We start from the raw sequence: 14,179 nt of genomic DNA, 5'->3' as shown, positions 1-14,179 counted from the left end.
GATGTAAGTAATGGCGGTGTGGATCTGTTGTCTGGAGAAAGACTTCTCGACCTTGAGTATGCGGATAATGTTGTCTTACTATGCGATAATGCCCAAACCATGCAATCCGCACTTGATCAGTTGGCAATCAGTGTCCGTAGGTATGGTATGTGCTTTGCACCGTCGAAGTGCAAAGTACTTCTACAAGACTGGCAGGATTCCAATCCTGTACTCACCCTGGATGGTGAGCAGATAGACGTAGTCGAGATGTTCGTGTATCTGGGTAGCTGCATAAGTGCTGGTGGGGGTGTGAGTGATGAGATCAATGCACGTATAGTGAAAGCCAGAGCGGCTTATGCCAATCTGGGCCATCTTTGGCGCCTTCGTGATGTTAGTCTGGCTGTAAAAGGTCGGATCTACAACGCGTCGGTGAGAGCAGTTTTGCTCTATGCCTGTGAAACCTGGCCTCTCCGAGTTGAGGATGTTAGACGACTCTCTGTGTCCGATCATCGCTGTCTCCGAAGGATTGCTGACATTCAGTGGCAACACCATGTCAGTAATGCAGAGGCTCGGCATCGTGTGTTCAGGCACAGAGATGATAATTCAATTGATGTTACCATCTTGAAACACCGACTTCGGTGGCTTGGACATGTTCTTCGAATGTCGTCCCAGAGAATTCTACATCGTGCATTATTTGCCGACTCTGGGACTGGTTGGAAGAAGCGGAGAGGTGGTCAGTGCATGACATGGTGTCGGGGCATGAAAGAAAGCTGCAAAGAACTGGCTTGTGTTGGTCCTTCACGACTCCCTGGTTGGGGTCTGAGAGATGGTGCTACACAGTGGCTAGAGACGTTATCAGATATGGCTCAGAATAGAAGCCAGTGGCGATCCTGCTGTAACCTTTTACTTTCTTCATAAAAAGTGGTTGTGTCTCCCTTACCTGAAAGATTTCTTCCGATTGTACCTTTGCGCTCCCTGATTACTAGCACATTACCTTACACCAATCTCTTCGTTATTGTTCTCTCTTTTTTTTGTTGCGCTCCTTAGCTTTTTTTTCTTTGTATTCCTCTCGAATTTTCACTGTTTTGTGTGGCGCATATATATTGGCGCTCTCTTGTACCAATATTCATGTGTCCAAATAAATAAATAAATAAAATAATATTGGGTAAGAAGTAGACTACCAGTTATTAGTTAAAGTGCAAAGCAAAGATTGAAACATTATTGGGTCAGTGAAACAATTAGTGACAGAATAAAAACGCGATCTTCTTAAATATTGGTAAGGTAATGATTTTGGCACAAGAATTAATCGTGTTAATTATTTTGAGATCTACATTATTTCCTGTGAGAATTAAATAGTTAACTACTATCTCGGACAACATAGTCCTTTGACAAACATCCATCGCACTGTTAACATGCACACCCTTCTATTCTCATAAAATAATACTTCAACAAATAAATATGGATTGTTAGGTGCAGCCTTTTATCGACTTCATATGGAAAGGGGGCGCATACTAATAAAGTTGATCAGTAAAAAAGCGAGTAACATTTGAGTGTGAAATATGTCCGCCTTACCCTTTGTTCCTTTGACTTATGACTAATCAGAAACGTACTCCAGTTTCTACGATTATTTTCGTATGGAAACAATCTTAGAAAATGGAGTGCTGTTAAGAAAGCGTCAACCCTTTGATGGTTATTTGTACGGAATCATCTCCCATGAGTCTTACCAGTAGAAACATTCTTTACTTATATCGGGGACATTTTTTCAGGACTACATAATTTAAAACTAATTTAAGTCAAACTGATCCTCTTCGTAATATTCATTTCAGACTGCCAATAAATATAAAACCATGCTAAATGTTAATCCACTGGGATACGACATTATCGTACAACCTTCACATTCGTCTAAAGACCTTTAAGTTGGGTAACTAAACGTCACTATGGGTCTCGAATTCCTCAGAATAAATGGCAACTAATTATTTCATAAAATGATGTAAATTTGATGTATAATCAGAATATGGCTTTATCTTATAACAGTGTACACAAGCGAAAAAATATTCGTCAATAAAGATAACTATATTGTAAGTAAGTAACATATATACATTCCGGTAAATAAAATAATGTACAAAAGAAACTAATTAATTTACCTGGAAAAGAAAATGATATGAAATAAAATAAAGTGAATCGCATTTACTGAGTTTTCTTACCTAAATAGGTAAATGAAACAAACTTTTTTAAAAGAAGAAATAGGAAGCAATTTCGATGAAACAAATTTAATCAATCTCTGACAAAAAAAGTACTTTCGACGGCACCATACAATGAATTTCATTATCACAAACACGAACATCACTAGATTTAACTCTTTTATTACCAGACTTTAAGATATTCTGTTCATTAAATGAAGATAACTGGTTGCAGTGGCTCGGTGAAGACGATGTGCAAACAACCGATGAAGGTGACGACGACGATGTTGACTCTAATCCATCTGAACTGTTGGCTATATTTGTCCCACAAACAGCTTCTAACTGTTTTATTCTGAAAATTAGCATCAACAAATAATAGTAGTAAAAACAAAAATAAAAAATCTCGTTTGAAATAAACGAAACTGTTTCAGTGTCTATAATGTATGTCAGTTACCTTTAAGTGACATAAAGACGATACGGAAAAAAATATGGTGCCTTACATGAATGATACATGTGTAGAGACCAACATAACTAGTTTTGAATTTGTAAAATCCATCAATAGAAAGTCAATTATTTGAGTTACATAACTTCTAGGACTTGAGAGTACCTCCAGTCTCTGGCAAGATTCAACCCTATAGCAAATCATTCAGCATCACACGTAATTGCTGAAAACATTACTTTGAGAAAATCAATCACTATTTAGACATTTGGAATATTTTTTATGCATGGATTGCCTTGATAGACGAATATAAACAAATTCTACTCGTTATAATTCACCTCTCCTAAAAGCTAATCCGGGGAGAGAATGTAAAATTTTCTAGCATATATTTGTTAGATTCAAAAAGCCCCCAAGTGCCCTGGTACGGCTGAGAGTGGGAAGATTCAGCTCTCTTAAAATGCTCTCACATGACCATGTACATACAACTACTGCCACGGATGTGTTACGTGTGCCGAACAACCACCTACCCTAACGATCGATGTTATGTGGTGTAGGAGTAGTTTTATTTATTTATTTAAACACATAAACATTGGTACAAGGAGGCACCAAATACGTATGCTCCACATAAACGCAGGCACATCCATTCTTTATCGTTCTGCGAATTCTGAGCTTTCGAGTTCTCCATGACTTTTGTTTTGTTGTTGTTTCACTGATTCATGTTTTCTTGAGTCGTACCTCTGATGCCTAATCTTCTCAATCACCACTGATACTGTTACTATATCTACTACTATGGAATTCGGTCTGATAATTTCATCTTTCTCTGTTGATGTGATATGGCGACTTAAATCGATGTACATACGTACCAGGTTCTACGTTGTGACCGACTGAATGAATATAGAATACAGTTCATTTGTGACTTTTAATAAACTAAAGAAGCCATTCTAATCCTCACGTACAACTTGCTTTACTTCTGCATGCTGGCGAATAGTCACAAATTTATCCAAATTTTTAGGTTGAGATAAGGAGAATGTTTTTAAAGTTACAATCTAAACAACAGTATCTGACTATAATCCGGGCAATTATGATATACATCTCTGGTGTCATAACCAATCGAATTTTCATTTTGAATTAGAACAGCAGAAAAACACGACTGTATGGAAGCGAACTTGAAAACAACCAATAATCAAAATAAATGAAATTAGGAGAAAAATAATGAGTGATAACACTGCAATAACATACCTACGACTTTGCATTTTTAATAGTGAACCCAACTGTTTGTTCTGCTCAGTCACTTCTCGTTGTTTACAAAGTAAATGATACACCAAACGACTCAATTTACAGATGCGGGTCATGTTTAAGTTTTGACCCTGTTTAAGTCGCTTTATGTCAGAAGTTAACTTTTGATTGACCGTTAATTCTCTAGAAATAGTTCCTGATTCCTTGTGGGTGATATTTTCCTAGATAACAGCAACAAAAATGTTAGCTACCCTGAATATTGTGATAAAAAACAACAACGCAAAGATCACATGTCACATGCAAAAAGAACAACTATTCCTCACAATATACACAGTAGAGCATTCATGCTTAGATGGTTGTGATGATTGTGATTATATAATAATCATAACGATAATATTAATCGTATTATCGTATTATGTTTTGCCTGAATATTTGATCTTCAAATTACATGCACTAGAGGACAGAATATGCGCAAAAATTGTTTCTGAAAAAATGACAACTCTAGGATTATTTATTCTAAAATTATTGTGACCGAACACTAAATATATTGTCAGAAGAGACGGACGGCGGGTGGCAGTGGGGTCCAGGACGCGCGTTTAATCCTATTTGGAACCAGATATATTGGTCAAAATGGATAATCATCTGGAGGAAACAAGCAAGTTCCGAACAGTATTAGCATGAAAAATAATATAGATGTTTTACGGATGACACTTGAGTCTATAAGGGATGTGATAAGAGAAGCCGAACCAAGAAATAGGATTAGTACATTGGGTAACATTTATTGATAGACTACTTAGTAGGTTCCGAGTGACAATCACGATCAGGGTTTGGAGATATTGGATGACACTGATTAGATTCGGTCTTAGTGGTGCACACCCACTCACTTCTTGTATTTTAGATCCTAAACCTCAACAATGATTGAGACATATTTCCTTATAAAACAACAATTTGATGTTTATTTATCATAAATACTATTATTATTTCGATTCCATTTATATTCACCTAGGTAATCTCACCTTGTTATGATGTATTATGGAGAAGTCCTACTCACTGTCTTCTCACGGCGGGGTGTTGTTTACGAAATTGAGAGAACAGAGAGCGAATATCCGGTGCGTTATCTGGGTTGGTGAATATGAAGGACCCACCTAGAAAAATTGTAAAACTTTGATTCCAAACCAATGGTGCACATGGGCTCCAGTGTCCCGAGGGAACGAAAGGCGTATGAACCTGTTGTTGGTCACCGGCTACCATGGGATTTAATTTCATTCCGTTGCTCCACTGCCTTTTGGATTATACCTGTAGGTCAAAAGCTCGTGGAGTGGCCCCGACCGTTGTTGCTACCCTGACGTAGTGGTCGGGCTTGCCCATCGTTATGAACCAATCGAGCCACACTGGCTGGAACAATCGTTCCTCGAGATCCTACTATGCCAGACAGGTCAGTTGAAGAACAGTAAAACTAAAAGCAGCGCAAACCCAAGATCTGAGGGTGAAGTCAAACTGTTGACTGTACAGAGATGTGACGGTAGTAAGGTGCTTCCTTCAGACAACCAGCATGACAGCGATGCTGCCTTCCCACAAGGAGGGGTGGAGTTAGAAAAGTTCGACCCCATAAATGCACACCTCGCCTTATCCTGTGGATATCCGTCTCTGGCGGTAATGTCTCAACAAGTACGGAGCTAACAAGAAAATTACTCACAAAAAGGCCATGTGTGACCGACCTCAAGTAGTTGTCCCTTGGGAACAGCGGTCACGCGCTCAGGTCACTGAGACCACCTCTAGTCCAATTCCCTTTCCAGGTACCTCCAGAAGAACCCTTCCGTGTTGTGGGCAAACAGGAAGTGATAACCACTCTCACTTCTAACACCACTCAAGACCACTGTATCCATAATCAAACTCTCTCTTCACTTCCTACTATTCATCCTATATCGACTTTCAACTCTGAACTTCCTCTACTGGCTACCTCCCCAAGTATCACCATGGATAACCAGCGACATACGTCGTTACCTTTTCGTCGTTTCTCCTACGCTCCCACTGACTGTAGCTCGGATAAAGTTGAAGATAACTTTTACAGAAAGCTTTCTGAACTTCTTCAGAAAGCTAAACGCTCAGACATAGTACTTGTAGCAAGTGACTTTAATGCCCAAGTAGGTAGCTTAAACCAAAAAGAAACACGTTTATGTGGGTATTTTGGTATTCCAGCGAACAGATAATGGTGATCGTCTGTGCAACTGTGCTCAGACAATCATTTATTTTCAGCAAACACAAATTTTAAGCATAAGGAGAGACATCGTCTAACATGGCAACCCCCTACACCAAACCAACGATGGACTCAAATAGATCACATTGCCATCAGTCATCGTTGGAGAGGGTCGATAGAAGATTGTCGCTCGTTCTGGAATACCTGTTTGGACTCCGATCATGCTCTTATACGGGCACGTGTCTGTTTGCACCGAACTGCACACAGGAAAGCCACTTTAAGAAGACCCATTAGAATTGAATTAAGTGGTGAGAAAGCCGAAAATAGATTCTAGGAAAAACTGAGGTCACACTTAGTTAGTCCTGAAAACGAGGCTGACCCAGATGTTGCTTGGAAAGATATACAAACAGCTGTGGAAACAGCAGTGATATCTATTAGTGATTTAAACTACAGGGTTACAAAGAACCAATTGATTTCTTCAAGGTCTATTGCACTGGTGGATTCTCGTAAACTCATCCCACCAGGCTCTGAACATTATTTTATTTTAACACACAAATATTGGTACAAGGAGGCACCAAATACATATGCGCCACACAAATCTCATTCGATATGTGTGAGGGCTGTGATACTGCCCGGGTGCCCAGACCGAAGCACGTGGTTTTCTTGGGAGCCACTCCCCGAGCCTTCGACCTGAAGGTCTGATCCACAAAGCAGTGGAGCATCGTGAGGAGATGCAGTCCCATGGAAGCCGGTGACCAACGATTGGTTCATACGCCATTTGTTCCCGCACGATACTGGAGCCCATGTGCACCATTGGTATGGGATCCGGTTAAAGCGCCGGACATTCGCTTTTCGTCCTCTCATTTTCGTAAACAACACCCCCGCCACGAGAAGGCAGTGAGTAGGACTCCCCTGGCAGAGGCTCTGAACACGATGATGAGCGAAAGCGAATCAGTTCTAGGTTAAGCAAAAGTCTAAGGAACGACAGTGAGCAGTGGTGGGCATCGAAATCAAAAGAGATGGGAACGGCGGCGGCTAAAGTGAACACAAAACAGCTCTACAGACTAATAAAATAAACTGGAACCTAAAGTTCAAGTGTAAGTAAGGCTATCTCAGAAAAATACGACACTCTTATCTGTTCCTAGTCCAGACGTTTAGAACGATGGGCGGAACACTTTGAAGGGCAGTTCAGCTGGTCTTCAGCTACTCTACAACTACCCTCCATTCCCAGACAGTGTGAATGAAACATTGAAGTAGGTCCTTAGAATCTGGCTGACGTTCAAAAGGCTATAGTTAATATGAAACGAGGAAGAGCAGCTGACCCAGATGGATTGGCTCCAGAGGTGTTTAAGGATGGTGGTTCAGTTTAAGCGATTAATTTGACTAATATTTTAGCTAAAATCTGGGAGTAGGATGTTATCCCATCTGACTGGTCACAATCACTCATTGTCGCGAAATATAAGAAGGGGTCAAAATCATCCTGTGTCAACCATAGAGGGATTAGTTTGACTAATATAGCACCTAAAATACTAGCCTCAATAATTATCGGGCACCTAACTAAGACTCGTGAACTGCAAACACGAGAAAATCAGGCTGGCTTCAGACCTGGTCGTGGCTGCATCGACCACATATTCACCATTCGTCAGGTTCTAGAACACAGGCATACTTATGGGCGTCAGACAATGATAGTTTTTTCTTAATTTAGAAGCAGCATTTGACTCTGTAGACCGGGCGGTTCTGTGGCAGTGTCTGTCATTGAAAGGTGTACCTCAGAAGTACATAAATCCTGTGAGGGTATTCCATTCCTCACACATCGAATAACGAAGTGTGTTGTATATATATTTGGTGCCTCTTTGTACCAATGTTTACGTGTTTAAATAAATAAATAAATGAGACAAAATAACGCTAGTTAAATAACGTTGTGATTATGAGTGGTTCCAAAAATAACAGAGGAATAAACAAAATTTTGTTTATAATCATAGAGATCTATGAAACAGAGACAACGAAAATCCTGTATATTCGAAATCAATGATTAGCCATTGAGTGTAGATAAATTCTAGTAGAAATATAAAGGAACTCACCGTATTAGCGAGTTGACATGAATGTTGGGCTAACTGGTTTAGTTGATGCCGTTTGAAAGTTGAAACTGCGCGGAGCTCATCTAATGGTATAGGACCTCGAGCTTGACTAATGGAAGGGCTTGATAATTCAGATGGTAGCCACGAGTTACCTAGTGCCAATTAGGCATTAAAATTACTTAAATGACAGATATTGTACTTTCATAAAATCAATTTGTCTAAATAAGTAATGTATGAAAAAAGAACGTGTTAACGCTCAGATCAATTGATGAAACAGTGGTTCACTGACCTTCAGTTTTATTGCTACTACGAGTCCAATTTTAGACTTGACTGTAACTATGACTTAATCGAATATGAATCCATTCTTTTCCTTTACCGAATACGAAAAAAGTGCCGTACCCGAGTTTTTACCACTTAGTACTACACATTTTTTTACAACTGTACGGGATATGGACGTGGAACTTGATGTCCACATGAAATATCTATGGGGACAATCCTCATAAAACAGCGGACTTCGAGAATCAGATATTGGCCAACATTTACAATACCAGTTCGACTGCTTTTGTGCAAAATCATCACTAACCATAACGGTAACTCAAAACTTTGACTAACCCACACACAACAGTCGTTTACGTATTTATATTAAAAACACACAATATACAACACTTGGCTTCTAAATAACATCATATTGGTTGTTTCACTAATAATTACAGGAGTGCGATTAGTTGTACATATTCTTTTTTACTATAAATGTCATTCTGAAAACTAGACAACCAGCGAGACTCCAATTTATGGACGAGCCACTCAGAAGCGGTTTAGAGATTTCAAGGTTACAGCGCCAACTTCAGTGCTTAATGCCAACGTACGATCGGTTCACAGGGAATTTTGTACAAAACGTGATAATTGAGCGGCTATAACAAATAAAACAGCGAGTCTATAATTTGTGGACGAATCACACAGGTATAAGATAATAGATCTCGGATTTTAACGCAAAAGCCTTTCATGCATTTGACTAAATAAACTTCTGGCATTATAGCTGATGTCAGTTCGTGATGAAAACCCTATATATAATCCCTAACTAAGGCAAATTACGAAAATTATCGCGAACTGGATAATAAAAGCACCAGTAATACTGGCTGAAACCAGGTACTGTAGTGAACAGAACACGGGTAGGGACGATCGAATCTTTTTAACAAAAAATTACAGGACTTGTTAATAAAATCTAACAATCATAAAGTAAATGCTTAATTAGCAAAATGTCCACCAATTGCCTCTAAATGACTCAGACTTCATTGTTCTTGAATTTTCATACAAATTGCATCCTGTTTCCATTCTTTACTATTCGATCCTCTTGTCTCTTTGCTGCCAGACTTTCTGTTCACGACTAACATCATATAATACTTATGTCAATACAAGTAGCACACACCACACTCGTCCCCCCTTTGAAGCAGTCGTTCTTGCGGTGGTTCATGCTCGCCGCGTCACATTCTTCGTCTCTTCAGTCTGTGCTACGCCCTCCGTCAAAATGTCGAGTCCGCGGCGCGCTGACCTCTACAGGTCCGTCGGCCTGCCGGGGCAACCACATCCGATATCACCCCGGCACCTGGGGCGCTTAACACCCGCGCCCCACTGGCCTGATGAGCCATCTACATCCGACGTCCGCCCAGCAGCTGCATGTCCCACCGCTACTCTTCGTCGACAGTACCCGCTACAGCCAACGCCACCTCGCCAGAGCACCCCACTCGACGCCACCTTTCCGCACCAGACTGCTCCAACTAGCACCTCAGCTCTATGCCCGCAATGGCGTTCGCAGAACAACACCCCCCCTGGTTGGCAGCGACACCAAATGTAGTGAACAAGAACACAAGTGGGGGACAACATAAATAGCACACACCACAGTACTACAATATATACGGATGTTTGTAAAGAGTACAGACTCCTAACTGGGCTTGGCTATGTGCATCGTGTCGTTATCCACGAGTGGCATTTTGTGTTCTCAACAACCGGGGTGCACATAAGCAATATTGGATCTATGTGGTCGAGGCTAAGAGTTTTTCGACCTCATCACGACTCCAGAGGCCGACTATTTTGTAGCCATATGGATGATTTCCTCTACCGCATGCATTACGATTTTAGAACCTATGAACCCCTTACTAACCTTGAAAAGTTTTTGAACCACGTATAAGAAGTGTATCCACTTTATTTCCTTGGTTTTGTATAATACATTTTTACTCCATACTGACTGTTTGCTGATTGGCTGATATCTCACAAAGTCACTTAAGATTCGTTCAAAGGTCGTCCATAAATCAGAGTCTTGCCGAAAAACCAAGTCCAGGGAATCGTAGTGACGATATTTTAAAATGTAGATATTAAGAAAATTAACAGCAAGTGACGATACGACTAACCTATCGAACCATAGCAATAACACATAGCTCTAAAAAAGAAAGCCTTCTTACCAAGATCTGACTTCAGATGCAGAGATGGAAGGATGTTTTCTTCAAAATGCTCCATCGCCATAGAAGATATATCTCGAAGTTCATGCAGTATATCATATGGTCTTATCGGAACACCTTGATTCAATCGTATGAACCGACAGACACCTTCCATTTCATCAAGAACCTTTCCAGGGAAAAAACAACAGCGATCTTTGTCTGCATAGCGCATGATACTCATTTTCAAAAGAGACAGACGTGTCTCGATGGCAGACAGAGTTTCACAGTGTCTAGGCAAATTCATAACTTAAATAACGCAAACCTGTTAAGCAAGTGATTTCGACGCTCAGATTCACGTCGTGGCAACAGCGAACGAAGTTCTGAATGATAGGATACAACCATTCTCTCAATAGTCTTAAATCCTTTGTTGAGAATGCCACGGCATACAAAGTCAAAAAATCTACATGTCTAGAGACGTTACATAACATACGAAGCAGTACCTCTCTCAGTTTGGAAACTTCTTCGTATCTTAAATACTTGAAAACTTGCTCAACTAGCTGAACAGGTAAATCAACAATATTCACATAGGGCGGCATCACTGACGACCTTCACATATCAAAAACCGCGGCTAAGAATAAATCAGTTATTCGATAATTAGCACAAACTAATTACCAAGTCTAATTCTGCTTATTTAGTAAATTTTATTAACATCACTATCTCAAAAAGTTTTATTTACATCCTACATTTGGAAGGAAGCTGGACTTTTCTAATTTCCAGTATATATGTATGACGAGCTAGTAAAAACCGAGTTCCTTTTCTTTTACCTCTTGTTATTTACGTACGTTTTCATACCTCCCACAGTTCATGTCTAAAATGAATTTTTAGGATCGGATCGCAAGATTGAACCAAATGTGTATTCATAACTAAAACATCCATTTTTACACCTCGAAATACAAAGACGTTAGATGATTTCATGGTTATTTTTACCAAAATCGGTACTCCTGATATCCGTGTTATATGTTCTTCTGACATTATCAATATTCTTTTTGGTTTATCTCTCTGATTTTTATGCCAGCTTTCATCCAGGACTCTTGTGGACATAATTTCGTGTTTCTCTAAGTTCTCCGACCAGAAGATTATAATTTGACTAACACTAAGATATGTCTGTACTGTTTGACTTTGTTTGTTACACAACGGCAGATTAACATCATTGAAATATTGCTTTAGATACGTATCTATTAGTCCACCCCTAGTTATTAGGTTTCAAAGACCAGAAATATCTCACGGAATGACTTTTGTTAGCTGGAATGTATTCTAACATAGCGGATTCCAACTAGCCTGAAAGTATCCTGAGTGCTAGGAGCCGTCGGTGAGGAACGTCGTAACCGAACAAATCGCGAGGCACCGAACTGGTGATCACAGGAGATACATTAAGGCTTAATAATCAAATCAACCGATATTCCACAATTTTGTGAGACTAAGAAATTTCGACAACCATAACTGGGAATGATTGCTGAAATCCCCGCTCCGCTCAGCAATTAACAAACATAAAATCGTATTTTTTCATTTACGCCGTATATGTATGGAAGTTTGGTAGAATAAATGGTAGGAATTTGAAAAGTTGTTGTGATATAAAATCAGCCGACAGTTGTCCTCGTTGAATAAAATTTATTCTAACCACAAACAGGCAATAAAATCTAATAGGAATTCGTTACGGTTAACGAACAAAAGTATTGAATTATCAGGTGATTGCTTGGAGGCGACAGATACGGCAACTTGAATTCAGGTTTTCCATATTTACTTCTTCTCAGGCATCTAGGTGCAGGTTCCTTGCATAACATTTGACCGATTCATCCAAAAGATGAAACAGATATTCAAGATTTTACAATACTTTAATCTGTTACACATTTATAATCTAAGGACGCCAATCCAGTCAAATCAGACATAGGAGATGAGTGGGTTCAAAGGTGTGATTAAAAAGTTGTCGATATGCTGATAAACTTTTGATCTAGACTGGCCGGTAGTTACAAGGAGCGCGTAGAAAATACATCCACTCGTGATCTGTTGCAGTTGTGTGACTGAGTGTATTCAGCTTGGATGCCTCAAGAAAACTAATGAGGTCATCTGCAATATTGAAGACATGCAGAACTATTTCTTCTGGGATTTTGATAACCGCTACACATGACTCATATATTGACATTTGGTTATCCTTTTCATTTAATTGAGACTTTCCTAACATCACTCCAAACTATGACTGCACAAACTTTTATTCTAGCATCACATCTTACTGCAACACTAGGTTAATTTTTCATAATTATTTTCTATTTTTTTGTCACTAATTTGACGATACATACATAGTCGTTAATTCCTGTTCTGTGTTCATAAACGCTTGTTAAACTACTTGCGTATTTCACATCTCCTTCATTTCTATACACTTATTTTCTCCATTTCCTTCTTTAAACTCAATTCAATATTCTTCTCAACTACACAGAACCTAATTTATTATTATTCTGTTATTATTCTCTTTTTCAAATATGGCAAATATAATGCTAACATTACTGAAACTTGTGTATTGCTGCATTTCTAAAGAAACCTGAAATGGTTTCTTCACAAAACTTTTGTACCTATGAGATGTTTGTGAATAACAAAAATAATATTAATAATGACTGTCTTATAGATGTAAATTGGATAATTTTTGTGTATTCACATACAATTATATTAAAGGAAACATTAGTTCCTGCTACTTCCTTGAACTTTAATATCTTTCTGAGGGATATGAAGAATTATGAGTTTCCAAAGCAGAAGACTGTCATTCAACTCTAAGCATCAAAATCACCCAAGGCTACATCGTGTAACATTCACTAACGTTACCGACGTAGAGAATATCATCTCGGATCCACTCATATCCTCATTCTTAGGGACTTCAATCTTCCTACATTCATTTTCGCGGAACATGCGTATATTGGAGGTGAAAACTCAGCTGAAGCTTGGTTTTTCAACCTCAGTGAGAATCTGGGATTGTTCGAAAATGTGATGTCGGCAACTCGTTTGAGAATCAGTGAGACTCCGTCGCGTTTATACTGGGTATTTAAAAATGAAGATTTTCTAACTGAAAACCACTCAATCCTGGCTCTCATTAGGAGAAGTGATCACTTTGTCATAGCCTTGAGTTTTATCGGCAAAACTGAGTTAAGTCATCCCAATAACAACAGGCGCTGAAATTTCAAACGGTTGAATGTGTCAGCTTTACAGGACAACCTACAACAGGTGGGTTGGGAAATTCAACCTCAACTAGGTGTGGATGCTTATTCGGATATCTTATTGATCATGATCTCATGTGATACAAAGCAGTCTATTCCTCAAATAGTCCTCAAATCTACAAGCAACCTACAGTCATCAAGAACTGCACTCTTCGTTTGCTAAGCCGCACAAGGCACTGTTGTGCTGAATACAAATGCACTGATAACAACGGCGCGTACAGGCAATACAAGCATACCAGGAGCATATGAACAAAGGCAATGCGAGAAGACAGGTTTCAGTGCCAGATAAAGCTTATCGACATATTTATATCCAATCTGAACAGTACCCTCGGACATTTCAACCGATCCACACTAACTACATTGATGAAAGCTTCATCT

The 14,179-nt window shown here is 39.3% G+C and overlaps 1 protein-coding gene across 2 annotated transcripts; it reads right to left on the bottom strand.

Moving 5' to 3' along the window:
• Window positions 1–690: 690 nt before the first annotated feature.
• FBXO28_1 (F-box only protein 28) lies at window positions 691–11,153 on the bottom strand. Of its 2 annotated transcripts, XM_051215077.1 has the most exons (6): window positions 11,042–11,153; window positions 10,864–11,009; window positions 10,566–10,831; window positions 8,113–8,261; window positions 3,838–4,055; window positions 691–2,511 (listed from the first exon to the last, which is right to left on the bottom strand). In XM_051215077.1, the coding sequence occupies exons 1-6, from the start codon at window positions 11,135–11,137 to the stop codon at window positions 2,250–2,252; spliced, it is 1,137 nt and encodes a 378-aa protein (XP_051068261.1). In that variant the 5' UTR covers window positions 11,138–11,153; the 3' UTR covers window positions 691–2,249. The 2 variants fall into 2 exon arrangements, with proteins under 2 accessions (XP_051068261.1, XP_051068262.1); XM_051215078.1 differs by having other exon boundaries at window positions 691–10,831; window positions 10,864–11,001.
• Between the last annotated feature and the right edge of the window lie 3,026 nt (window positions 11,154–14,179).

The sequence above is a fragment of the Schistosoma haematobium genome, chromosome 2 (assembly GCF_000699445.3).
Source record: "Schistosoma haematobium chromosome 2, whole genome shotgun sequence".
Classification (NCBI taxonomy): Eukaryota; Metazoa; Platyhelminthes; class Trematoda; order Strigeidida; family Schistosomatidae; genus Schistosoma; species Schistosoma haematobium.
This window is presented reverse-complemented; position numbering and strand designations above follow the sequence as displayed.

What these genes read in the sequence shown, in the direction of transcription:
- FBXO28_1 (XM_051215077.1), bottom strand. Translation starts at nt 11,137, where the DNA reads ATGCCGCCCTATGTGAATATTGTTGATTTACCTGTTCAGCTAGTTGAG. An exon ending in CGAAATCACTTGCTTAACAG is followed by an intron (nt 10,832 to 10,863) that starts GTTTGCGTTATT and finishes GAATTTGCCTAG; the next exon opens with ACACTGTGAAACTCTGTCTG. An exon ending in CATGTCAACTCGCTAATACG is followed by an intron (nt 4,056 to 8,112) that starts GTGAGTTCCTTT and finishes GCTGTTATCTAG; the next exon opens with GAAAATATCACCCACAAGGA.